The sequence below is a fragment of the Haliotis cracherodii genome, unplaced genomic scaffold (genome assembly GCF_022045235.1).
Source record: "Haliotis cracherodii isolate W230 unplaced genomic scaffold, xgHalCrac1.p SCAF_11, whole genome shotgun sequence".
In the NCBI taxonomy this organism is placed as follows: domain Eukaryota; kingdom Metazoa; phylum Mollusca; class Gastropoda; order Lepetellida; family Haliotidae; genus Haliotis; species Haliotis cracherodii.
This window is the reverse complement of record NW_027266266.1, coordinates 7,255,653-7,283,491: the sequence shown is the minus strand read 5'-3', so window position 1 is coordinate 7,283,491 and position 27,839 is coordinate 7,255,653. Positions and strand designations below refer to the sequence as shown.

Below are 27,839 nucleotides of genomic sequence, written 5' to 3'. Positions count from 1 at the left end.
CGAATGATCCACTGTGTTCTGTGTGATAACAGCACGCGCCAAAAATGGAAGAGTTTGTGAAAAATCTGATCAAGGAATCCGACTTGAGGTTAGTATTTGAAGATACTTGGCTTTTCAGATGTATTAATAAATGAAACAGTTTCCATAAGATTTCACTCTGTAACGAAATGACGTGACAACTCAGCGATCGTGACAAGCACAGCATATCACAACATTGATTCAAAAGCATGGCAAACATCTCGCAGTCATATGGTCGAATGTAAATATTGCCTGATAAGAACATCAACGATCGATGTCAACATTTATCTGAATGAAAATAACTATTACAAAAGTGTGAAACCTGAGAAGTCTTCAATTTCAATACATGTGTACAGTGTACTGTCATAATTATGCTAAAATATGATTGTTGAGAGTGTCACGAAGACCGTGTCATTAGTTTTCCTGTATTCCTATGTTTTTCGTGATAAGAATCATTTAGCAAGTCATCTCCTTTCCAAATGCATCATTGTTGCGAATTTGCACAGCCAAATTAGCCTGAAGTTATATGAGCTCAGTCAAGTGTGTCTGTACCAACTGGTGTTAAGTGTATCCTATTAAATGTTTTTTTTTTATACCTAAAATGATACACCTCTGTAAAGATGCACGCATTTCTTGCCACTATGATATAGCAGCAATCTGCTGAAACCAGGTTTCAGGGCTGTTCATTTTCTAGGACATTGTCATCCAAAATGTCCTCTTGTCTACCTATAGTTAAAACCATCTTGTTCGTTATTTCTGAAATATTCTGTGTATAAAGCTGACAGTACCCAAACTCTGATTTTTGTGAATTTGTGAGCAAGTCATTTGTTTCTCTATGTGGAAAACTTGTGACTCGATGTCTATTATTGCTTGACAAGAGGGCTTCAAAACGGTGGAAATAAGACTTTCCTGTCAACTGACCGTACAGTTATCGCCATCGTCTAAACAGCACCTGCCACATGATCATTTGCGCTCTTTTGTATATACAGATTACATTGATTATTGTCACATTCAAATATTTTATTCATTAAAATGAAAAAGAATAGCTTTTATCAAGTTGTCATCTGTCAATGGATGTAAACCAATATTCCCCAAATTCAGTTGACCCATTCTCATCCATCACACTATGTTTTATGGATTTAAGATATGTTCAGGTTATGAGTTTTTTTAAAAGTTGCTCACTTGGGTTTTAGAATCATATTTTTGGGAAGAAGTGAGAGATTGTAAGCAATGACAACTAAATTTGCATCATTGTATTGTTGGCTTTTTGTTTACACATGAAATATTCATATGACCTCCCCAATTTTGATCATTTTTGGATAATTAATTCTCTATTCTAATGAAAATAGACAAATGTAAACAAGTGATCATACCCATGCTATAATGTGGGGTTGGCGATAACGGGTCACTAGCCAGTTTAGGTATTTTTCAAATTTGGTAGAGATATAGTTATACGTGTATTATCAAAAGTTGATAAAGGCATAAACATATCCTTTTGCCTTTTATCCAAATCCTGTGCCAAGATATGTATCCTGTAAGCCTAAGAGGATAGACCGCCTCCGTTGTCTAGTGGTAGAGCATCCAGCCGGAGAGCGGAAGGTCCGGGGCTCGATCCCTGGCCGCGTCATACCAAAAGACGTTAAAAGATGGTACTTGTTGTTACCCCTGTCTGGCGCTCAGCATTAAGGGGCTAAAACAAGGACTGGTCAGCTCGGAGTCAGTATACTGTGTCTGAGTGGGGTATTCATGTTAAACTGCGGCATGGTATCTCATTGAGCTAGCACTATAAATCGGCATCAGTCCGGATTAGTACAAACACACACGTACATGCACGTCACTATATAAGTGCAATAATCTTGGACGCGACATTAAACCCCATTTCACCTCACCTCACCTAACAGGATATAGCCGCAGATCGACATCACAATGATCAGGGCTTGAAATAAACATAGGTCCACTGGTCCAAAACTTACAATTCAGGAAGGACCAGTGACCTTTCCTTGTAGACTTCAGCTTTCACAATGAGATTGAAGACAACTCTATTGCAGATCCATTTTGCTGACTAGAAATATATGTAGATATCATCACTTGTTCAATTCCATGCCTTCCTAAGATACCAAGATCTGGCATTCAAAATTATGTCATTTTAGAATAGAATGAAACGTTAGAGTCAGAAACTGAGAATGATTGTGTGATATATTTCCGATTTTTGCAGATGTGCTTGTTAGCTATTTGTAATGCTGATTAGTCAGTTTAAGCCATATGCTTACATAAAGCTTCATTGTTAAAAAAATATGTGATGTCATTCATTGTTGATGACGTCACAAACTAATAGCGCCACGTCATCTAAACAATAGACTGCCTTCGGTGAAGTTTGTCTGTAGGGTGAAGGACCTAAGGTCCGCTGTAGGGTTGACATTCCATACATTTTTTTCATTTTCCCTTCTAGTGAGTGAGTGGGTATGGTTTTATGCCGCTTTTAGCAATATTCCAGCAATATCACGGCGGGGGACACCAGAAATGGGCTTCACACATTGTCCCCAATGTCGGGAATCGAACTCGGGTCTTCGGCGTGACGAGCGAACGCTTCAACCACTAGGCTACCCGACCACCCCCTTTCTCCTTTATAATGTCAATGTGTAATAAATAGAATAACCTACTCAAAACTCGGAACTACAGCTTATCTATCCCTCATGAATGAATGCTGTAAGTCCCGTGCAAAAGGCTCAGGATTACCACCACTCATTCACTCGGGACAGATAATCCTTAATTCCTTATAGCTTGTTTGTTATTCTCTAATTAGTCTGGCCTCTATTTAACTATTTTTGTTTGTCACCCTGATGCAACATTGATAAAGCTCATGGGGTCATTGTCGGCACAGGTACTTACATACCGCAGGAACATTTTTGTTCACAATCATGTAGCCAGCAGAATCTTGTTATACAAATAGGTAACTCTGGTTCCCCAAACAGTATCACTAGATATGCTGCTGTTAAAGATTCTCATACAAAATGCACCTTTAGAATACAGTACCACAACTTCTTGTGAGAACGATCTCTGCCGTAGGTCACACGTCTCAAGACAAGCAACCAGTTTTTGTGAGAATCCGTCGGACGCGAACCCGCGACTTTTGGATTGTTAGCCTGACAGCTAACCGACTGAGCTACGTCCACACTGTTAAACTAAGTGCAAATTTACCTAGTCATGCCTATGACGTTACGGAACTGAACGAAAAGGGTCGAATAGGTGACGGACACTTTCGAAGGTTACGGGTAGGCATTGTGTCTTGTGTACGCATGAATGATATGGTATTTAATAATTCGTCAGGTGATTTTTGTGACAGAAAAGTGTGGTAGGGAACACTGTAAGGATGATGTGGATAATAGTAAGGAACGGTGGAGGAATTAACATGACTAGTGACGACACAACAGTGAGTTAGCTTTTGAATCAGTACTGAAAAAATGTAGCCGGTGAAAGTGGCTTGTGTGAATGTTGCAGGACAGTTTCCAGTATCCAAAAAATTCGACACAAAACCATTTCATCCTTTTTACTCGACGTTTTAGTGTGAAGAATATTAGGAGCCGCTATATAATCTATAATAGCCACTGAACGAGTGCCTAACCCCAATGATTGTAAAGGGGTGATTGATCGTAAAGGGGATCCAAGGGCTAAGGATAGACTTCGGGTAATCTAATAGCCACTAAACGGGTTCCTAACCCTAATGATCGTAAAGGGGTGATTTATCGTAAAGGGGATCCAAGGGTTAAGGATGGAGTTCGGGGTAACCTACCCTAACACTGGCGACATTTGGATGTGTTCCTAATAAACTGCATTCTTGACTTGGACTTGATCGTACACATGTTTTGCAAATCCTGCTATCGACCAAACTCTGCATGGCAATTTACGTACCGGACGTCATTTTGTTGTACGATTTTGATTTGACTGTGCACAGAGTCGTTAGTCCAGCCAAAATGTAACTCCATAATATCAATAAGATATCCATGAGCTAGCACAGGTTTGCTGGGTTCAGGATAGAGTGGGAGTTGTCTCCCTTGTTTTGCTCTCTTTGAGTGAAAGAGGGTTGTCGTGAATATAATTGATGCATGTTATCGGTGGCCAAATATTGAATATTCCTACTTTCAAGTAGGTTATTCCACATACAGTAAACTGTATTTATAACTAACATACTTAAAAAGAACTGACGGATATAACAAACTGCTTTTTCTATTTGCTGTATATATGCTTATAACGAACTACGGTTATAACAAACTAAAGTGCGTGGTCCCTTTGAGTTCGTTGTAACTGTAGCTTACTGTAGCACACATTGACATGTTAAGAGAAAATAAAAACAATGTTTGAAGTGTCAACCCTGTAGAGAAACTTCACCGAAGGCAGCCTAACGTTCAGATGACATAATGTAATAAATCATTGATGACGTCATATCATTTTTCTCAACAAAGAAGTATTGTGACATATTAGGGCTTCAACTGACCAATCAGCAATCGTGTCCCTTGCTTAATAGGTATGAATGATATTCTTAGATTTACCCCAACGTCAAGTCAAATACAGGATACGACTGTCTTAATATGTAGAAATCCTAATTCCAAGTTTTTTGGTTGAATAATTTTGTTATAGCAGGTTTATGTGTTATGTAGGAATTTTAAGCTTCTTTTGGCACATTAAAATTCACATTCACAGCTGTCAATCATATTAATATTTGACGTGAGAATGTAATTAATTTGATGCCATTAAATTAGCATGATTGTAGTTCACAGTACATTAAACGTGTTAAATAACAGATTTTGTTAATAAAAATATTACTATGCTTTGCGACGACCCATCAACTCATCGAGACAGGGCCTGCAAAGATTCATTTCAGATATCAAACTAGTGCCCTGGGCAGGCGATTTGGGGAAAAAATGATTTCAAAAGTGGCATTTGTTTTTGTAACGTTATTATTTTCTTAATTTCAGAATTGTTGACATACAATAAAATAATGTACAAGTAAGCTTTAGAGACTCTTCCTCTATATATTGGTCCTGTTATAAATAAAATACAAATCAACTCGTCAAAATCATAACACAAGTTACGAGTGGAATAATATAAAAGGGTACATTTTTTAATTTTATAATTGTATAATTTTAACTGAAATTGTTCTGTAGACTTGAGGCAGAATATTGGCCTCTGAGTGGGTTTATGAATCTCTGCAGGTTCATAAATCCATAAGATAATAACAGTCCAATATTTGTACTGCATCTATATCAGACATGCTAGAATGAAAGAAATATGACTTGACTCAGGTTTACGGCTGGTGGCTAATGTCACAGACTGTGATAGCTGTGTGCTTGATTACTGGTATACATTGACAACTGACCGGTAGAGAACTGGGGTCTACAGGGTCTACAGGGTCTACAGGTCTACAGGGTCTACAGGGTCTACAGGTCTACAGGTGTACAGGGTCTACAGGGTCTACAGGGTGTACAGGTCTACAGGGTGTACAGGTCTACAGGGTGTACAGGGTCTTCCGGTTCTACAGGGTCTACAGGTGTACAGGGTCTACAGGTGTACAGGGTCTACAGGGTGTACAGGTCTACAGGGTGTACAGGTCTACAGGGTGTACAGGTCAACAGGGTCTACAGGTGTACAGGGTCTACAGGTCTACAGGGTGTACAGGTCTACAGGGTCTACAGGTGTACAGGGTCTACAGGTCTACAGGTGTACAGGGTCTACAGGTCTACAGGGTCTACAGGGTCTACAGGTCTACAGCAACCCATACATACAAGGCGACTATGCTTGTCGTAAAAGGTGACTAACGGGATCAGGTGGTCAGACGCGCTGACTTGGTTGATGCATGTCATCAATCCCAATTGCGTGGATCGATGCTCATGACATCAATCACTTGTTTGTCTGGGCCAGACTATTATTTACCGACCACTGTCATATAGCTGAAATATTGCAGAGTGTGGCGTTAAACAACAAACAAACAAACATAGACAAACAACAGATTCTCTGCCATGTTTATTTTGAAGACGTTGACTGAAGCCATATCTGTCACACTTCTTATAAGTTATAGCAGTGAAAAGTACTGTAGAAAATAACTGATGCTTTTGATGGTAAACATCAATAAACTTGTGTTTTAAGAAGTTGTAGGTATCATTATCATTAGCATGATGAGCAAAATCCTATTTAATTTTAATTTTTTTTCCTACATTCTGAGTTGTATTTTTGATTTGATGAGTCAGACCCAGAATTTGAGCTTGATTGAAAATGTGGATAATTTGCCTGTATTTTTGTTAATTTCTTTTACGAGACTTCTTTGACAATTTTTGTTCCTTCCTTCTTTTGTCTCCGTGCTTGTGGTATATTGACCATGAAAACCTGTAAAAGTTGTTCCGTAAGGCAAGATACATGTATTAATATTGGTCTGGTTTTATAATTTCTATATATTCGCCACCTGTTTCCCTTAAACAGATGGAAAAGACCTTTATGAATATGTTTTTCAGAATAGGAATTCTTCTCAGTTATTGCATTTGAGTCGAGTACCGGTTGTAATGATCACTGATCAATAACAAGCATTAAATTCTGTGCATCAATATTCCTGCAAAGCCTGCTCACATTAGCATGATGCTGTATGACAGTCCTGTGTTATTGACAAGCAGAGTTGTTCAATCCGGCCTTGTACTTCACCATGATCAATACTGACAAGCAATCACAGGATGAGTAGCAGTACGATTTTCTTCATTGTTAGTATGAGACTTTTCTTGAGATTTCCAAAAGGCTGTCTTATTAAGAAACTGTACAAAAGGCTGTTGTATTAAGAAACTGTATGGAAGGCTGTGGTTTTAAGAAACTGTACAGAAGGCTGTGGTATTAAGAAACTGTACAGAAGGCTGTAATATTAAGAAACTGTACGGAAGGCTGTGGTATTAAGAAACTGTACAGAAGGTTGTGGTATTAAGAAACTGTACAAAAGGCTGCTGTATTAAGAAACTGTACAGAAGGCTGTGGTATTAAGAAACTGTACAAAAGGCTGCTGTATTAAGAAACTGTACAGAAGGCTGTTGTATTAAGAAACTGTATGGAAGGCTGTGGTTTTAAGAAACTGTACAGAAGGCTGTGGTATTAAGAAACTGTACAGAAGGCTGTAATATTAAGAAACTGTACAAAAGGCTGCTGTATTAAGAAACTGTACAGAAGGCTGTGGTATTAAGAAACTGTACAAAAGGCTGTTGTATTAAGAAACTGTACAAAAGGCTGTTGTATTAAGAAACTGTACAGAAGGCTGTGGTATCAAGAAACTGTACAGAAGGCTGTCTTATTAAGAAACTGTACAAAAGGCTGTTGTATTAAGAAACTGTACAAAAGGCTGTTGTATTAAGAAACTGTACGGAAGGCTGTGGTATTAAGAAACTGTACAGAAGGCTGTGGTATTAAGAAACTGTACAGAAGGCTGTGGTATTAAGAAACTGTACGGAAGGCTGTGGTATTAAACTGTTCGGAAGGCTGTTGTATCAAGAAACTGTACAGAAGGCTGTCTTATTAAGAAACTGTACAGAAGGCTGTCGTATTTAGAAAATGTACAGAAGGCAGTCGTATTTAGAAACTGTACAGAAGGCTGTGTTATTAAGAAACTGTACAGAAGGCTGTCGTATTAAGAAACTGTACGGAAGGCTGTTGTATTAAGAAACTGTACAGAAGGCTGTGTTATTAAGAAACTGTACGGAAGGCCTACGGTTGTACAACTTATGGTGCACTTGAAAAGTGTCTGAAAAATGTTTTTGACTATTTGTAGTTGTGCTTTGTAATCTGTTTTAAATATTATTATGTTTTTCCACACATGACAAAACTGGAGTCAAGTTCTGATGTAAAATGGTATTTGTTTGTTTATTGTTTGAAGCCGCACTCTACAATATTCCAACTATATGACAGCAGTCTGTAAATAATTGATTGTGGACCAGACAGTCTAGTGAGTGACCTTATGAGCATTGAGCCGGGTTGGAGTTGGTCCTTGACAACCCATACTTGTAAGAGGCGACCAACAAGATCAGGTGGTCATGCTCGGTGACTTGGTTGACGCATGTCATTGTATCCAAATTGGATCGATGCTCATGATGTCAATCACTGAATTGTCTGGTCCTGATTTGATTACGATTTTCCCCAATTTGCATGACATGGGGCATTGAGTTTGGTATTCTTGATAAATCCGTGGATATAGAGAAAGAATGCTCTGAGTTGTTCCGCTCACACTGTCTGTGTGAGATTACTGGTATATCATGGTGTTTCTGCTTCTGTCAGCACTGAACATAAAGAGTTCTCCTCAAACCATGTGCCTGACACGCTACGCTCGTCGTAAGATGCGACTAACGGGATCGGGTGGTCAGACTCGCTGACTTGGTTGATGCATGTCATCGATCTCAATTGCGTGGATCGATGGTCATGATATTAATCACTGGATTGCCTGGTCCAGACTCGATTATTTACGCTGCCATATAGCTGGAAGATTGCTGAACACAGCTGTCTACTAATGGTGATGAAACTGTCACCTGTTTGAATCAGAGGTGGTTATTTTGATTTGAAACTTCTGATTATCCAAGTAGACTATACCCGTGAAGATCCAGGTTAGAATAGGTCTTCAGCAAATCATGCTTGCCGTAAAAGGTAACTATGCTTGTCGTAAAAGGCGACTAACGGGATCGGGTGGTCAGACTCACTGACTTGGTTGATGCATGTCATCGTATCCCAATTGTGTAGATCGAAGCTCATGATGTCAGTCACTGGGTGGAGCAAGTGCATTCACCCCCTGGTTTATGGTGCCACCTCTGTGTTGCAGTGTCCTGACCACCAAGGGGGTGAGGAAGGCGTACGAGAAGCACACCAAGAAGCAGCTCTCACATGAGGAGAAGCAGAAGCTCAAGGAACTGGTCAGCTGCGTGCTGGACGAACTCTTCACCCAGGGGGATCCCACACGGACAGAGGTAAGGGGAGATGGGCATGTGGGAGGAAGGGGTGGGTGGAGTAGAGGAGGAAGGGGTGGGTGGGGAGAGGAGGGAGGTGTGGGTGGTTGAGAGGAGGGAGTGGTGGGTGGGGAAATAAGGGAGGGGTTGGTGGAGTAGAGGTGGAAGGGACGGGTGGAGTAGAGGAGGAAAGGATGTGTGGATTGAGGAGGAAGGGGTGTGTGGAGTAGAAGAGGAAAGGATGTGTGGATTGAGGAGGAAGGGGTGTGTGGGGAGAGGAGGAAGGGGTGTGTGGGGAGAGGAGGAAGGGATGGGTGGAGTAGAGGAGGAAGGGGTGGGTGGGGAGAGGAGGAAGGGGTGTGTGGATTGAGGAGGAAGGGGTGTGTGGGGAGAGGAGGAAGGGGTGGGTGGAGTAGAGGAGGAAGGGGTGTGTGGATTGAGGAGGAAGGGGTGGGTGGAGTAGAGGAGGAAGGGGTGTGTGGATTGAGGAGGAAGGGGTGGGTGGAGTAGAGGAGGAAGGGGTGTGTGGATTGAGGAGGAAGGGGTGGGTGGAGTAGAGGAGGAAGGGGTGGGTGGAGTAGAGGAGGAAGGGGTGGGTGGAGTAGAGGAGGAAGGGGTGGGTGGGGAGAGGAGGAAAGGATGTGTGGATTGAGGAGGAAGGGGTGGGTGGGGAGAGGAGGAAAGGATGTGTGGATTGAGGAGGAAGGGGTGGGTGGAGTAGAGGAGGAAGGGGTGGGTGGAGTAGAGGAGGAAGGGGTGGGTGGATTGAGGAGGAAGGGGTGGGTGGAGTAGAGGAGGAAAGTATGTGTGGATTGAGGAGGAAGGGGTGGGTGGAGTAGAGGAGGAAAGGGTGGGTGGGGAGAGGAGGAAGGGGTGGGTGGATTGAGGAGGAAGGGGTGGGTGGAGTAGAGGAGGAAAGTATGTGTGGATTGAGGAGGAAGGGGTGGGTGGAGTAGAGGAGGAAAGGGGTGGGTGGGGAGAGGAGGAAGGGGTGGGTGGGGAGAGGAGGAAGGGGTGGGTGGAGTAGAGGAGGAAGGGGTGGGTGGAGTAGAGGAGGAAAGGGGTGGGTGGGGAGAGGAGGAAGGGGTGTGTGGGGAGAGGAGGAAGGGGTGGGTGGAGTAGAGGAGGAAGGGGTGGGTGGGGAGAGGAGGAAGGGGTGTGTGGGGAGAGGAGGAAGGGGTGTGTGGGGAGAGGAGGAAGGGGTGGGTGGAGTAGAGGAGGAAGGGGTGTGTGGGGAGAGGAGGAAGGGGTGTGTGGGGAGAGGAGGAAGGGGTGGGTGGGGAGAGGAGGAAGGGGTGGGTGGAGTAGAGGAGGAAGGGGTGGGTGGAGTAAAAGAGGAAAGGGGTGGGTGGGGAGAGGAGGAAGGGGTGTGTGGGGAGAGGAGGAAGGGGTGGGTGGAGTAGAGGAGGAAGGGGTGGGTGGGGAGAGGAGGAAGGGGTGTGTGGGGAGAGGAGGAAGGGGTGTGTGGGGAGAGGAGGAAGGGGTGGGTGGAGTAGAGGAGGAAGGGGTGTGTGGGGAGAGGAGGAAGGGGTGTACGGGGAGAGGAGGAAGGGGTGGGTGGGGAGAGGAGGAAGGGGTGGGTGGAGTAGAGGAGGAAGGGGTGGGTGGGGAGAGGAGGAAGGGGTGGGTGGGGAGAGGAGGAAGGGGTGTGTGGGGAGAGGAGGAAGGGGTGGGTGGAGTAGAGGAGGAAGGGGTGGGTGGGGAGAGGAGGAAGGGGTGAGTGGGGAGAGGAGGAAGGGGTGTGTGGGGAGAGGAGGAAGGGGTGGGTGGAGTAGAGGAGGAAGGGGTGTGTGGGGAGAGGAGGAAGGGGTGGGTGGAGTAGAGGAGGAAGGGGTGTGTGGGGAGAGGAGGAAGGGGTGGGTGGAGTAGAGGAGGAAGGGGTGGGTGGGGAGAGGAGGAAGGGGTGTGTGGGGAGAGGAGGAAGGGGTGTGTGGGGAGAGGAGGAAGGGGTGGGTGGAGTAGAGGAGGAAGGGGTGTGTGGGGAGAGGAGGAAAGGATGTGTGGGGAGAGGAGGAAGGGTTGGGTGGAGTAGAGGAGGAAGGGGTGTGTGGGGAGAGGAGGAAGGGGTGTGTGGAGTAGAGGAGGAAGGGGTGTGTGGGGAGAGGAGGAAAGGATGTGTGGGGAGAGGAGGAAGGGGTGTGTGGAGTAGAGGAGGAAGGGGTGTGTGGAGTAGAGGAGGAAGGGGTGTGTGGGGAGAGGAGGAAGGGGTGTGTGGAGTAGAGGAGGAAGGGGTGTGTGGGGAGAGGAGGAAGGGGTGTGTGGGGAGAGGAGGAAGGGGTGTGTGGGGAGAGGAGGAAGTGGTGTGTGGAGTAGAGGAGGAAGGGGTGTGTGGGGAGAGGAGGAAGGGGTGTGTGGGGAGAGGAGGAAGGGGTGTGTGGGGAGAGGAGGAAGGGGTGTGTGGAGTAGAGGAGGAAGGGGTGTGTGGGGAGAGGAGGAAGGGGTGTGTGGAGTAGAGGAGGAAGGGGTGTGTGGGGAGAGGAGGGAGGGGTGGTGGGTGGGGAGAGGAGGAAGGAGTGGGTGGAGCAGAGGAAGGGGCTGGTAGGGATTTTTTTTCTGCCCTTAGATGTTTGTATTTCTAGCTTCAATGGAACTGACTTGGAATGACCACTTGATGGGGTGAGAGAGATGGACACACCAGGGAGGGAGAGGGGCATATCAGTTGAGATAGTAGGAAGGGGTAGGGAGGGACTTGAAAGATGGGGTGTGCGAGATGGACATCTCAGGGAGGGGTCAGGCTGGGGTTGGGAATGGACAGGGAAGGAGGTGGGGAGACAGGTAAGGGATGGAGACATGCGGACCCATGAAAGTGTCAAGAAATATACAATATGCATTTTTCTTGACCTTGCCCTTGATTTCTGTTGTATTTTTGTTTCAGAACAAAGACAAGTCATCCAGAAAATCGTCTGTTAAGAAAACAGAAGCCCGGACTCTGCCCAGAAGAAAATCGGAAACTAACGATGGTAGCAAACTGTTAAGTCCAACCGACATCTCTGACAGTAATTCAAAGGTTGGTGAATGTGGTAAATCTCCAAAAAAGGAGAAAAAGACATTTACAAAGCCTGCTGATAAAGATGTCGAAACTGAGGAGGACAGCAATTCAGGACATCAGAACGAGAATGATGAAGACTTTGAGATCCAGTCCATCGAAAGCAATGAAAGTGGTCATTCCAAGTCAGTTCCATTGAAGCTAGAAATACAAACATCTAAGGGCAGAAAAAAAATGGACTTTGACAATGAACAGAAAGAACAAACCAGTCAAGATAAAATAAGTTTGGTGCCAAAACGTAGGTCAGTCTCACCCCGTAAACAGACCCCACAAAATTCTTCTAAACCTTTACCAGCCAAGAAAATGAGCTCTGATAATCAGAACACATCACAAAGAAAAAAAGTGAACTCGCAAGGAAAATCTGACAAGCCTACACCAACAAAGAAATTTACACCAGTGAACAAGACACGAAAGAGGCTGAGCATTAGTGAGGTGATGACAGCCATGATGGACTCCGATAAAGATGGAGGGTCAGATGCTGTAGTGGCTTCGGAGTCAGACGGCGATGTGGGGATGATTGTGCCGAAGAAAACAAATCGAAAACGGAAAGCCATTCAGTCTGAGGACGAAGACTCCGATGTGGAGAATACACGTCCTAAGAAAAAGTCAGTTCAGAAGCCAGCATCCAAGAAACAGAAAGTTTATAGTGAGGATGAACTGAGTGATTCCGATGATGATCGTCTGCAGATTGATATCGAGGTCAGTACACCTCAGGAACAAAGAAAGACATCGCGATCATGTAAGAGAAAAAGCTATGCCTTGTCGTCTGATTCTGAGAGTGAGCGCGAGTCCACATCTAGCAGGGTTGAGTCGGTGTCCAGCAAGATCTCTGATGCTGCTTCTGAAGATAGCGGGGTCAATGTAGACCTGAGCAAACACTCGGCCATCGTTGAGGCGGAGCTCCACAAGACTGTCAAGCCATCCGCAAAAACTAGGACATCACCGAGGAAGGAGAAGAAGAAGGAGGCGAAGGAACAGGTAAAGAAGATGATTCATGAGGAGACTGTCCTGCAGGTGACGAGTCTGGATTCAACAGATGATGAGGACGATGATGGAAGAAATTGTCCGAGTTTGACATCAAGTGGCAAGTATCGCAGGCGATCTGGTATCCGGAAGAATTCCCTGAATGTTTCTGAGGTCTTGGAAGATATTGAGAGGGAAAAGACACTTTCATCTTACAAGAAATATGAGAGGAAAGTGAAAGAAATAAACTTTTCAGAACTCTTGAAAGATGTTGATGATGAGACGCCAGGATTCTCATCAGATCCTTCTTTGAAAGAAAAGTCTGTGTTTTCGATATCAGAAACGGAAAGTGATAACACCATTCGTAAGAATAGGCGAGGATTATTCCAGGAATTTGAACAGAGAAATATCGCTAAGATTCTGGAAGGTGAGAGTTTTGATGTGAAGACCTGTACCGTTGTACTGGAGCGAGTTGATGATCAGATTGACTGGATGCGTATGGCTAGCAGGAGGACAGATGCATCCGAAAAGAAGACAAATGCATCCGAAAAGACGACAAATGCATCCGAAAAGACGACAAATGAATCAGGAAAATTGACAAATGAATCAGAAAAGGTGTCCTCTTCAGATTTGGATGATGTGGTCATGTTTTCTCTTGACGAAGTAGATGGAGATGCTTTATCATCACACCCCATGGTTAAGAAGTTGAAGAAAGTTGAAAATGGAAAATCTCGCCAAAGTTCAACTCCATGTAGCAAAATGGCCACCAAGTTGAAAAAATTTGATTCTTTCGATTCTGAGGACAACATTCCTCTGAAGCCCTCAGGAGGTCAAGCAAAGAACAATGATAATGCTCCCATATCTGAGGAGGAACTGTCAGTTAAGAAAAAATCTGTCGACAAACCACCTGTTAAGAAAAAGAAAAGAAAACGGAAATATAGGCAGGTTGGTTCTGAGACTGACAGTCCTGTTATTAAGAAAAATGCAAAGGCGATGAAAATCTCTGATGGTGAGCATAAACCGCTGAAGCTGGTGATCAAGAGAAAAGGCAGTGGCATCGAGGACGACTCTGAAGGAGCAAGGAGATGGACTGTGGCCCAGAAACACCACAGCGATTCCTCCGATTCTGAGTTTGAATCCGACGATGAGAAATCTCTGAAAAAAGTTGTTAATGGAAGTAGTGTTGAAGGTAGTTACGAAAGAGTGTTGCCCATAAGAATTGGATTAAATAATTCCGGTGGTGATGGTTTGGGTGTTCAGATTAAGGATGTACCCAAAGGGAAGAGTAGGATTAGAAAAATGTCAAAGAAATCTAAGCGAAAAGAGAAACAGTTGGATATGTCGGTGTCAGAAGAGGAGGTTTTCAGGAACAGGAAAGCCAAGAAACAGGCTAAAATTGATAGCGATAGTGAATATGAAATCAGTCCTGTTGTGGTGGAGTCAGATGACAGTGTTAGTGATGATAATCATCCGAAACCAACGAGGGTTTCTCCGCGGAAGAGTGTGAGTGAGTTGGATGTCAGTCCTACCAGGTCTACACGTAGCAGAACTTTTTCAGAAGATGGTGTAAATGAGTCAAGCTTAAGTCTCATGAAGTCAGTTAGTCCTACAAAGTCAAAACGAAGTCCGTCAAAAAAGGCGGGAAAAACGAAAACGTCAAAGAGTCCGTCAGATTCAGAGGAGGAAATTCATGAAATCAGTGAAGCAGAGTCAGACCGTGCTTCCCGTGAGGACAGTGTCAGGAGTTTAGACTTGTTGATCTTGGGGAAAAAACATTCAAAGTCAAAGAAACAATCAAAAGTCAAATCAAGCAGTGTGTCTTCAAGGTCAAGTAGTGTGTCAAGGGGAGGGAACTCTGATATTAACAGTGGTGGGGAGTCGGATGTCAGCAGCATTATTCAAACACAAGGTAGTGTTATAAACTCCATACAGGGGGACAGTGATGCGAGCTCTCATGTCAGTTCTAAAAACAATGAAGTGTGGAGAACTGGGCTTTCTACACCAAAGCAAGGATCAGCATTAGAGGTGGGTTGACAAAACGGTGTTAATGGATATTCTAAAATGAAACGGTGTTTTTGCTGGAATTTGATTGGTTGATAACTTTGTTAAATGGGATTTGCTCATAGAAATCTTTCACTGCATATGAATGCTTGGTAAGTAGAGTGACATGTAGTGACAATACAGAAATTTCACGATACAATATGTAGCATGACACAGTCAGTAGTAAGAGGTTTCTCTGAGGAAATTTGTTTCTTGGTTTTACAATTCCTAGAAAGCGACAAAATCCTTCATTCTCGACAATCGAAAACGGCCTTAATATGTATGTCAAGGCAGGTGTGATTTGCTTCAGCACAAGGCCTGCAGGCTGTCATTTTTCGAGAATATTGGAAAAGTTCGACTGAAATTGTATTCGTATTTCTATTCCCATCTGTGACCTCACTGGAGAACATCCAGACAGACGAGCTGATGTTGTGTAATGGTGACAATTGTTCCACACAGCTTGCTTGAAACTTTTGTAATATCTTTGCACAGCAGAAAATATTGCCAAACACGGCTTTTGAAATTCCGCTTCAACAGCCATTTTGTCAGTCTTGTTTGCTGTAAGATTTGTCATGGCATTCCTGCCTTGATGTCATGACATTCCTGCCGTGATGTCATGGCATTCCGGAGAGACGTTATTCCTGTCTCACATCAGCTTCATATGAAGAGAGAGTACAATGGAAAATTGTTTGTACTTTTCTTTTTCAATAACACCCTCAGATCTGAAAACATAAACTGTTTATCTCCACGTGCTTGCATGACATCTGTTGTCATGGTTTTATGTGTGCACAAGCTGTAACCATGGAAATAGTTTTATGAAAGGAAATATGTTAGCATCAAGTATATTGAGAAAGTCAAATATAGTCTTGACTGATTGCAAAACAGATCATGATCAATGAAGAAAATAGTAATCTCAGAGTGGGAGTCCAGAATAGACAGGCGTACCTAGTCCTCCATATTGTCTGTCTGGGAATGTCTATATTAGCACAAAGGACCGGGGCACAAGGGCCACAAGGGCCACAGTCATCTAAGACTCTATACTCTGCTGTGAAGAGATCTGCTCCCTTAGCAAGGTTTCAGATCAGTTACCTTCTCGGCATTCATGGACCGTCCAATATTTCATGAAGATGTTTCTAAATTTGGTTTTGAAAGAAGAATGTCCATGTGTCTCTAGCAAGTAACTGATCCGAACTGCCAGAATCGATCACTGGTGTACTCAGATCAATGCGTGCTTATTGAGTGAGAGAGTGAGATCACAGTGGCCCAGAATCGATCACTGGTGTACTCCGGTCAATGCATGCTTATTGAGTGAGAGAGTGAGATCACAGTGGCCCAGAATCGATCACTGGTGTACTCAGATCAATGCGTGCTTATTGAGTGAGAGAGTGAGATCACAGTGGCCCAGAATCGATCACTGGTGTACTCCGGTCAATGCGTGCTTATTGAGTGAGAGAGTGAGATCACAGTGGCTCAGAATCGATCACTGGTGTACTCAGATCAATGCATGCTTATTGAGTGAGAGAGTGAGATCACAGTGGCCCAGAATCGATCACTGGTGTACTCCGGTCAATGCGTGCTTATTGAGTGAGAGAGTGAGATCACAGTGGCCCAGAATCGATCACTGGTGTACTCCGGTCAATGCGTGCTTATTGAGTGAGTGAGTGAGATCACAGTGGCCCAGAATCGATCACTGGTGTACTCCGGTCAATGCGTGCTTATTGAGTGAGTGAGTGAGATCACAGTGGCCCAGAATCGATCACTGGTGTACTCAGATCAATGCGTGCTTATTGAGTGAGAGAGTGAGATCACAGTGGCTCAGAATCGATCACTGGTGTACTCAGATCAATGCGTGCTTATTGAGTGAGTGAGTGAGATCACAGTGGCCCAGAATCGATCACTGGTGTACTCCGGTCAATGCGTGCTTATTGAGTGAGAGAGTGAGATCACAGTGGCCCAGAATCGATCACTGGTGTACTCCGGTCAATGCGTGCTTATTGAGTGAGTGAGTGAGATCACAGTGGCCCAGAATCGATCACTGGTGTACTCAGATCAATGCTTGCTTATTGAGTGAGAGAGTGAGATCACAGTGGCCCAGAATCGATCACTGGTGTACTCAGATCAATGCGTGCTTATTGAGTGAGTGAGTGAGATCACAGTGGCCCAGAATCGATCACTGGTGTACTCCGGTCAATGCGTGCTTATTGAGTGAGAGAGTGAGATCACAGTGGCCCAGAATCGATCACTGGTGTACTCAGATCAATGCGTGCTTATTGAGTGAGAGAGTGAGATCACAGTGGCTCAGAATCGATCACTGGTGTACTCCGGTCAATGCATGCTTATTGAGTGAGAGAGTGAGATCACAGTGGCCCAGAATCGATCACTGGTGTACTCAGATCAATGCGTGCTTATTGAGTGAGAGAGTGAGATCACAGTGGCCCAGAATCGATCACTGGTGTACTCAGATCAATGCGTGCTTATTGAGTGAGAGAGTGAGATCACAGTGGCCCAGAATCGATCACTGGTGTACTCAGATCAATGCGTGCTTATTGAGTGAGAGAGTGAGATCACAGTGGCCCAGAATCGATCACTGGTGTACTGAGGTCAATGCGTGCTTATTGAGTGAGTGAGTGAGATCACAGTGGCCCAGAATCGATCACTGGTGTACTCCGGTCAATGCATGCTTATTGAGTGAGTGAGTGAGATCACAGTGGCCCAGAATCGATCACTGGTGTACTCATATCAATGCGTGCTTATTGAGTGAGTGAGTGAGATCACAGTGGCCCAGAATCGATCACTGGTGTACTCAGATCAATGCGTGCTTATTGAGTGAGAGAGTGAGATCACAGTGGCCCAGAATCGATCACTGGTGTACTCAGATCAATGCGTGCTTATTGAGTGAGTGAGTGAGATCACAGTGGCCCAGAATCGATCACTGGTGTACTCCGGTCAATGCGTGCTTATTGAGTGAGTGAGTGAGATCACAGTGGCCCAGAATCGATCACTGGTGTACTCCGGTCAATGCGTGCTTATTGAGTGAGAGAGTGAGATCACAGTGGCCCAGAATCGATCACTGGTGTACTCAGGTCAATGCGTGCTTATTGAGTGAGTGAGTGAGATCACAGTGGCCCAGAATCGATCACTGGTGTACTCCGGTCAATGCGTGCTTATTGAGTGAGAGAGTGAGATCACAGTGGCCCAGAATCGATCACTGGTGTACTCCGGTCAATGCGTGCTTATTGAGTGAGTGAGTGAGATCACAGTGGCCCAGAATCGATCACTGGTGTACTCCGGTCAATGCGTGCTTATTGAGTGAGAGAGTGAGATCACAGTGGCCCAGAATCGATCACTGGTGTACTCCGGTCAATGCGTGCTTATTGAGTGAGTGAGTGAGATCACAGTGGCCCAGAATCGATCACTGGTGTACTCCGGTCAATGCGTGCTTATTGAGTGCGAGAGTGAGATCACAGTGGCCCAGAATCGATCACTGGTGTACTCCGGTCAATGCGTGCTTATTGAGTGAGTGAGTGAGATCACAGTGGCCCAGAATCGATCACTGGTGTACTCCGGTCAATGCGTGCTTATTGAGTGCGAGAGTGAGATCACAGTGGCCCAGAATCGATCACTGGTGTACTCCGGTCAATGCGTGCTTATTGAGTGAGAGAGTGAGATCACAGTGGCCCAGAATCGATCACTGGTGTACTCCGGTCAATGCGTGCTTATTGAGTGAGAGAGTGAGATCACAGTGGCCCAGAATCGATCACTGGTGTACTCCGGTCAATGCATGCTTATTTGCAGCCTGTTCTGAGTGAGTGAGTGAATGAGTGAATGAGTGAGTGAGTGAGTGAGTGAGATCACAGTGGCTCAGAATCGATCACTGGTGTACTCCGGTCAATGCATGCTTATTTGCAGCCTGTTCTGAGTGAGTGAGTGAATGAGTGAATGAGTGAGTGAGTGAGTGAGATCACAGAGGCCCAGAATCGATCACTGGTGTACTCCGGTCAATGCATGCTTATTTGCAGCCTGTTCTGAGTGAGTGAGTGAGTGAGTGAGTGAGTGAGATCACAGTGGCATGTCTGGACCAGACAGACCAGTGGTGGATACCATGAGTAATGATATATGATGGCGCACAATCGACTGGGTCACACATGATAATGGGATTCCCATTTTAGTTGCCTCTTAAGACAGAACATTGCGATCCATATAGAAAAGATGTAAGGTGATATTACCATAGATTAGGCGAGCATCGTATGTTCTTTATCCTGCTAATGTGTTTTCGTAGTGCTTCACGGGGTGGTTGGGTAGCCTATTGGTTAAAGCGTTCCCTCGTCACGCCGAAGACCCGGGTTCGATTCCCGACATGGGTACAATGTGTGAAGCCCATTTCTGGTGTCCCCCGCCGTGATATTGCTGGAATATTGCTAAAAGCAGCGTAAAACCATACTCACTCACTCACTCATAGTGCTTCACAGAGATAGTTGACCGCCGTAGTGGATAGTGTGCCTTCCCAGAGAGCGGAAAGTCAGTGGTTTAATCCCAAGCCGTGTCATACCAAAAGACATTAAAAGATGGTTCTTGTTGTTTCCCTGCCTGGCCTTAGGCATTAAGGGGCTAAAACAAGGACAGGTCGTGTTAGAGTCCGTATACTGTGTCTAGGTGGAGTATTCATGTTAAACTGCGGCATGGTATCTCAGTGGACAAGCACTCTACAATCAACATTACCGTATTTTCTTGAGTATAGTGCGCACCCATGTATAATGCGCACCCCCCTCTAGCGGGTTCAATATTTTGGAAAAAAAAGAAATTTGAATATTATGCGCAGAAAAAATGTACACCATACCCTTTCAGCGAAGTCCGGCAAACGAACGGGTGCTGAGAAACTTTGTCAGTACGAATTCGAAATTTGAGATAAAAAATCACCAGACATGTTTATGTACTGTTTAAATAGTATTTATTGTTCTGCTAGGCATTGTTTTATATCTAGGGATTAAGATTACCTTGTGTATTTTCTCGTAAACTAAGCCGGAAACAGCAATCAGCTGTACACACGTTTTCTTGGAATCGACCGGTGATTCGGTCAAGACACACCCAATGATATAACTTTATAGGATTCGTGTATAATGCGAACCCCTTCTACACAGCTGTGTTTTTTCGAAAAAAAAGTGCGCACTATACTCAAGAAAATACGGTAGTCTGGACTAGTACACGCTGCCACACACACGCGTGCACATCGTACGATACAATAATCTTGAAAGTGGTGTTGAACGTTCATCTCGCATGGATTGTTGTGCCATATTGTCCTGTTGCAAGATAAGTTAATTCCATGTCAAGAATCAGTGTGTAATTGTGTGATAAGGAAGAGAGTTTATGGATGTCAACTTCTTTGATATGAGGAACACAACGTTTCAGAGTATATGCTTACTCCTTCATCAGCTGAATGAATGCCATGAGGCAGATACATATATATGTACATGTTAGGACACCAAAATTAATAAGATAACAAAAGTTGGAAACTAACAAAGGGTAGAAACTAACAATCGAAGCCAACAGGTGATTGGCGCTGATAGGTGATTAACAATAGACAATGGAAGCCAACACTCTACAGTAATTAGCGCTGATGGTATGGAAGCCAGTACTTAAGTATCATAGATAGGTAATAGGTAATGGACAATGGGCAAACGGGAGGCCGGGGGTAATTAGCACTGATAGGTGAAAGAATCAATCTCATTAAAATCAGATCAAGTTTCTCGCTGCCGCTAATCAAAGATCTGAGGATATCCTATTACGGGTCACATCAGAACGACCATCCGCGAATATTGACCGACTACTGAAATGACTAACAAGCAGTCGACATTAGCCAATTAGAAGGCAGCTTTCTCGAGCTTTCTCGAGCTTCACTTGTTTCAACCTGGTGACTTCAATTTCAGACTACGCTTGAAAAATATGTTTACACAGTTCTTGATTGGGATTTTGAAAATTGAACAAACAAACATTACGAAATGTCTAATATATGGTTGAGATTGTATGGCAGTGCTTCCCACATACCATGCAACGCCTCTTCCATTCAAATGTTTATCCCATGGAAGCGAGAGATAGACGATAATTTTGACAGGTCATACGAGTCGTAACTGTCGTTCAGAATACCCAGTGTTAACGTTTTCGAGGTTGCATGATTAGAAAACACACTCCAACTGTCACTTTCATGATCTGGTAAGCGACGCTTTGATTGGTCGGATGAAAGGTCGTTCTGACGTGACCCGTAATGGGATGTCCTCTGATGTTTATTCAGTGATAGCGGGAACAAAGAGCTGATTTTTATGAGATTGGTGAAAGAATAGACATAGGAAAGGGCACATTGAAGTCAGCTAGGTGATTAGCACCGACAAAGATCAAAGCAATAAGTCCCAAGCACTAGGCAGATAAGTACATGTACATATATATATATATATATATATATGCTCTCTGCCTCATGGCATTCATTCACCAGCCATACTCCGAAACATTGTGTTCTTCATTATAAAGAAGTTGACATCCATCTATTTTTCCTTATGTGTATCACTTCTAAATGCCTTTCAAAGACCTAATTGTTTGAGAGGGCACGGATGGCCCAGTCGCCTAAGGCGCCGCGATTTGCTGTGCAGAGTTGCGTCCCTTGTGCACGCCAGAAACCTATGATTGTGGGTTCGAATCCCGGTTCGCCCCGATAATGTTTCTAGGTTTGTCAGCACCATACCCGTGCTCGTGGGTGTCACCGAAGTGGTAAACGTCTGAGACCTACATCACTTCGGGCTTTCCTCCCACATTAAGCTGACACGCCGCGATATAACTGGAATACTGTTAAAAGCGGCGTTAAACCCAACTCACTCACTCACTCACTCACTCACTCACCTAATTGTGTGATGATTCTAAGTTATTTTTTTGTTCTTCCTTCCAGTCTGACAGTGATGATGCCTTGAGTTCAATGAAACCACCTTCTTTGGTGAGTGGAATTTTGAAAATCATTGCTTATTATTGTTATGGTTTCTTTTGCTGTCGTTTTTGATTTTTGTTTTTTATCAAACATCATGGACATTGCAACTAGATTCTTAATAAATCCTTTGTGGTAAGGCGATAAACTGCTGTGTTGACAAGGCCAGATTTTGTTCGAGAATTGGTAATGAGAGCAATGTGTTTTCTTGTTTGTTGTTTAACACCACACTCAACAGTCTGTAGGGGCGGTCGGGTAGCCTAGAGGTTAAAGCGTTCGCTCGTCATGCCAAAGACCCGGGTTGATTCCCGACATGGGTACAATGTGTAAAGCCCATTTCTGGTGTCCCCCGCCGTGATATTGCTGGAATATAGCGGCGTAAAACCATACTCACTCACTCACTCAACAGTCTGCGACTAGCCTGGAGCCCAAGGCTAGTTAAATTCTGTTTGGTCTTGTAAACAGTCGACATGATCACACTACATTCTTCTGAAAACGATAAGGTTCGGGCCTGAGTGCTGCAGCATTCAAGCTACATGACGGTGGCTTGTAAATAATCAAGTCTAGACCAGACAGTCTAGTGGTTGATATTATCAGCAACGATCCGCACCATCTGACTATGATGACAAGCAATCAACTAAGTCACCGAGCCTGACCACCGGATCCATTAAGTCGCCTCTTACAATCAGCTTAGGTCACTTTTATGTATTCTGACCAGTCTCAGCATAGAGTTACCTCCCTGGACTTACTGAATCAAAGGTCATGATGGCTTGGAGGTTATCATGTCCAGCCCTCAAAGTTGCGACTAAAACGGTCGCCAATGCAACCTAAATTTCAATAACAGCTGATCTTGGAAAACACATCTGCTAATAATTGTACTCGCAAATAGTTCCTCCAAAATTTGACAATGAACCAAAATGCATAAATATTAATGTCATTAGTATTTTATTTTGGCTGACAATGCTCATTTGATAAGCAAGGATATACCTCAATAATCTAGTAACATAAATTGCATCATTGTTCAAGTCACAAATAACAAAAATCAAGTACAGTTTCCACTATTATACAAGACTAGTGCTATGTCTTGTACATATTATAATAGTTATTTGATAAAAGATCATTTCAAATGCTTTAGGCTACCTACAATATTGGCTTGACTTTTTCATGGCTACTTCGTAAAAATTTAAACTTAGAGGTCTGATGTCATATTCACCATGATAATGATTTCTGATTTGTTGGCTTCATACACAAGCTTGGAGGGCTGTCCAGTGTAAACTTCTGCAACTTGCAACACCCTTTGACATTTTCATTATAATCCAATCTTTTACTCAATTTGACCTCTGCATTATCTGATAAACTCTCCATAGAAGTTCTGATCGTCAATGCTTTTTAGTTCTAATTTCTCAAGCAAAGCATGCAGTGCAGCATACTTCGGTAACTCAAAAACAATGAAAATGGGCAGTTCTGAATGATGAATAATAATGGCTGTGCATGTTTTGTATATTTTACATTCTGGGTTTCAGTTGTTTCTTTCTTTCAACAAATTAAGAATTATCCTCTTGCAATTCTTCTCCTCCAAGCAGGGGCACAGGTGGCCCAGTCGTCTAAGGCGCTGCAGAGTTGCATCCCTAGGGCATGCCAGAAACCCACGATTCTGGGTTCAAATCCTGCTTCGCCCCGATTATGTTTCTAGGTTTGTCAGCACCATACCGTGCTCGAGGGTTTCACCGAAGTGGTAAACGTCTGAGACCTGTATCACTTTTGGCTTTCCTCCCACATTAAGCTGGCACGCCGTGATATGACTAGAATAGTGTTAAAAGCGGTGTTAAACCCAAATTGCACACTCACTCCTCCAAACAGAGGATAATCTAACTGTAAAGTCACGACTATAGCCGCCAGTTTGACAATGAAGCCAAATCGCTTGAAAAAGCTGACCTTTGATTGGCTAAAAACAACACATCCTTCATTTTGAATGGACAGTAAAACCTAATCAACTTGTTTTGTTTTGTTGCAGGGGTCAGTGGATGTGAGGTCCGAAGACAGCATGTCTTCATTGGACACAGTCAGTGCGGAACAGTTAAACAACAAAGCAACTGCCAAGTCCAAGGTAGGAGTTACGATGGAAGTACAGAAACACCTTGTGATTCTGTCAAGCTACTGGACAAGACATGGGATGTTTGGAAGTTGTGTTTCATCACCAAAGGGTGTTGACAGAGACCACAACACACATACAAGCAGTCTGGAGTCATTTAACATGATTAAACCCACGTGCCAGCAATTACCTTTTTGGCAGAATCCTTACCGTATATAGCAGCAAATTCCACCGATATGATGAAGTGAAAAATATTACAAATTTGTAACATAGCAGTAATTTGGTTTATTTGCATCCCCAATCCATCAGTTCGCAACCCATGCTTGCCGTAAAAGGCGACTATCCTTGTTGTAAGAGGTGACTAATGGAATATTGCTGAGCGTGGCGTTAAACAAAAAAACAGCAACTAAACAAACAGTGTGTTTGCGACCTGTAAAGATCTGGGGTAGAATAGGGCTTCAGCAACTCATGCTTGCTGTAAAAGGCGACTATGCTTGTTGTAAGAGGTGATTATGGGATCGGGTGGTCAGCCTTGTTGAGTTGGTTGAGCATGTCATCATATCCCAATTGCGTAAAGCGATGCTCATGATATCGATCACTGGATTGTCTGGTCCAGACTCGATTATTTACAGACCGTCGTCATATAGCTGGAAGACTGCTGAATGTAAACAACAAGAAAACAAACAAACTAACAGTTGTTTGCCATTGTTATCAAGTAATGGTATAAGTGAACCATACCGGTTGCTGTGTCCTCTCTGTTGAAACAAGGACACATAATTATTGAACATTTTTTCTAAGAAACATACTTGAATATAAATATGAGGCAACTCTAAAAGTGGAATTATCTTGGTTATTTCTTAGGTGTGAGTTCTAAGATTCAGCTGTCTGTATGCTGCATCTTTTCCTGGCAGTGTGATATTGTGATGTTGCAGAACAAGAGAGGTGACAACTCCCAGCTGACCCAGTTGAGGAGGATCTGTCGCTGTGCTGGGATCTTCCTGCGGAACACCGTGGAGCTCCTGGGGTGCGATACAGATGATTCCAAGATCTACAAGATCAAGGAGATCCTGCGCACCAAGGGGATGCAGGGTGAGGAGGGGATCTGTTGGGGTTGTGATGATCTGTGTGGAGGGGATCTGTTGGGGTTGTGATGATCTGTGAGGAGGGGATCTGTCAGGGTTGTAATGATCTGTTGGGAGACCTGTCAGGGTTGTGATGATCTGTTGGGAGGGGTCCTGTTAAGGTTGTGATGATCTGTGGGGAGGGGACCTGTCAGGGTTGTGATGATCTGTTAGGAGGGGTCCTGTTAAGGTTGTGATGATCTGTGGGGAAGGGAACTGTCAGGGTTGTGATGATCTGTGGGGAGGGGAACTGTCAGGGTTGTGATGATCTGTAGGGAGAGGAACTTTCAGGGTTGTGATGATCTATAGGGAGGGGTCCTGTTGGTGTTGTGATGATCTATAGGGAGCGGAACTGTCAGGGTTGTGATGATCTATAGGGAGGGGTCCTTTTGTGATTGTGATGATGTGTTGGGAAGGGAACTGTAAGGGTTGCGATGATCTGTTGGGAGGGGTCCTGTTGGGGTTGTGGTGGTCTGGAGGGAGGGGACGTGTCAGGGTTGTGATGATCTGTTGGGAGGGGACCTTTTGGGGTTGTGATGATCTGTAGGGAAGGGAACTGTAGGGAGGGGTCCTGTGGGCAAGGGTCCTGTAGGGAAGGGTCCGGGAGGGGTCCTGTAGGGAAGGGTCCAGGAGGGGTCCTGTGGGCAAGGATCCTGTAGGCAAGGGTCCTGTGGGGAAGGGTCCTGTAGGGAAGGGTCCTGTGGGGAAGGGTCCTGTAGGGAAGGGTCCTGACATAGGTACATTGTGTGAAACCCATTTCTGGTGTCCCCTGCTGGGATATTTCTGGAATATTGGCGGAATATTGGCGTAAAACCATACTCAGTCACAAACTGTAGGCAGGGGGGGGGGGGCCTGTCAGGGTTGTGATGATTTATGTACACTTCTCAAAAAGAAGTTAAAGAACTCCCAGTTCCTCCCTATTTCTATATGTAATCTGTCAGGGTATTACTTAAACTATAGTATTAATATGTATTTGTGTAGGTATAAATGTATGTTCATAGGGAGACATGGTTACATTGTTTTACATGTATGTTCCCCCTCCAGGTGCCCCTAGTATGAAGAAGGCTGAGATTTTGAAGCTGAAGAAAGAGGCAGCCGAGCTCGACACGGACAACATCATCTCCGACTCCGGTAGGTGGCAGACATCCCAGGATCTCTTCCCCTCATGGGTACAATTTGCAGCGGTAGAAACTAACAGTTTCAGTCCACTAGTCCTTATAATGATAACATATAGCAAAACCCTTAAAAATGGAAAATTTCCACTAGTCCTTATGATACCTTTACTATTGGGCAGTTTAGCCAGGACTACAGGACTAGTGCCAATTTCTAACCCTGAATTTGTGAAGCCCATTTAGGGCATCCCTGCTGTAATATGGCTGGTATGTTACTAAAAGAGGCATTAAACCATACCCACTCCAACTTACTCCAACAGCATCTATTTCAGGTCGCGCTCCGAGACGGAAGGTTCAGAGTCGCTACAAGAAGCGTGGCCTGACCCCGAGTCCATCTCCCCAAAAGAAGATGACTCCCCTGAAGATGAGGCTAGCCGGACTGAAGGGCATCATCGACAGTGAAGGATCTGACAGCGACTGAACAGGAAGATTGTTGTACTTCATGGTATCCATGGCAACCAGACATGGCAGACAAGCATCATCATGAATCATCATGAATCATCATATATCACCTACCCCAGACTCCCAAGACTCCACAGCTCCACGGCTCCACGGCTCCACAGGGCTAGGCATCATTGTTTTCACATGAGGAATCGGATCTCTTGGATGAGATTATCTCAATATTGAGATGCTGTTTCTTCTTCGGAAATTGTCAGCTCTAATGATCTTCCTCCAGAATTGTCAGCTCTAATGATCTTCCTCCAGAATTGTCAGCTCTAGTGATCTTCCTCCAGAATTGTCAGCTCTAATGATCTTCCTCCAGAATTGTCAGCTAATGATCTTCCTAACTCCTTCCATGTGACCCTGTATTTACATACACGATACCGTATGAAATGAAGTCATTATTGTGAATACCTTACAACCGTTTAGATGTGGGTGTTCTGTGATAATAGGACCGTTGACGAACTGCACAGGAGGCCTATGCCTGTTCTATAATATGATCTTAATGCTATGACTGTCATCAGTCTAGGAATAGTAATTCACACTTGACTAAGTCAGTTTGTCAAATATGAGAAAAGTTACATGCATTCTGTTCAAAGCAGTGTTAAATCAAACTCACTGATTTAAAAGAATGGTGGTAAATCAATAGGGGGAACTGTATCTTACCCAGACCTAATTGCAGCATAGGGGTGTCATAGCTGTTGTACTCAAGTAGTATTTTCTATGCCCAAGCATTGACTTACGACAGTCAGAGCTCCAATCCTTTAAGACGGACTTACGACAGTCAGAGCTCCAATCCTTTAAGACAGACTTACGACAGTCAGAGCTCCAATCCTTTTAAAGAGACTTACGATAGTCAGAGCTCCAATCATTTAAGACGGACTTACGACGGTTAGAGCTCCAATCCTTTAAAACAGACTTACGACAGTCAGAGCTCCAATCCTTTACAAGAGACTTACGACAGTCAGAGCTCCAATCCTTTAAAACAGACTTACGACAGTGAGAGCTCCAATCCTTTAAAACAGACT

General features: G+C 44.1%; 1 protein-coding gene across 1 annotated transcript; it reads left to right on the top strand.

Moving 5' to 3' along the window:
• The first annotated feature begins 1 nt into the window (after position 1).
• LOC139456165 (nucleolar protein dao-5-like) lies at positions 2-27,839 on the top strand. Its single transcript, XM_071237719.1, has 8 exons — positions 2-88; positions 8,849-8,993; positions 11,848-15,006; positions 21,953-21,997; positions 24,000-24,092; positions 25,010-25,166; positions 26,243-26,329; positions 26,643-27,839. Exons 1-8 carry the CDS (start codon positions 45-47, stop codon positions 26,789-26,791), a joined length of 3,879 nt encoding a protein of 1,292 aa, XP_071093820.1. The 5' UTR covers positions 2-44; the 3' UTR covers positions 26,792-27,839.

Bases quoted from the DNA above. Each gene is read 5' to 3' on its own strand.
- LOC139456165 (XM_071237719.1), top strand. From the start codon at position 45: ATGGAAGAGTTTGTGAAAAATCTGATCAAGGAATCCGACTTGAG. The intron at 25,167-26,242 runs GTGAGGAGGGGA...TTCCCCCTCCAG, and splicing joins GCGCACCAAGGGGATGCAGG to GTGCCCCTAGTATGAAGAAG. The intron at 26,330-26,642 runs GTAGGTGGCAGA...CATCTATTTCAG, and splicing joins CAACATCATCTCCGACTCCG to GTCGCGCTCCGAGACGGAAG.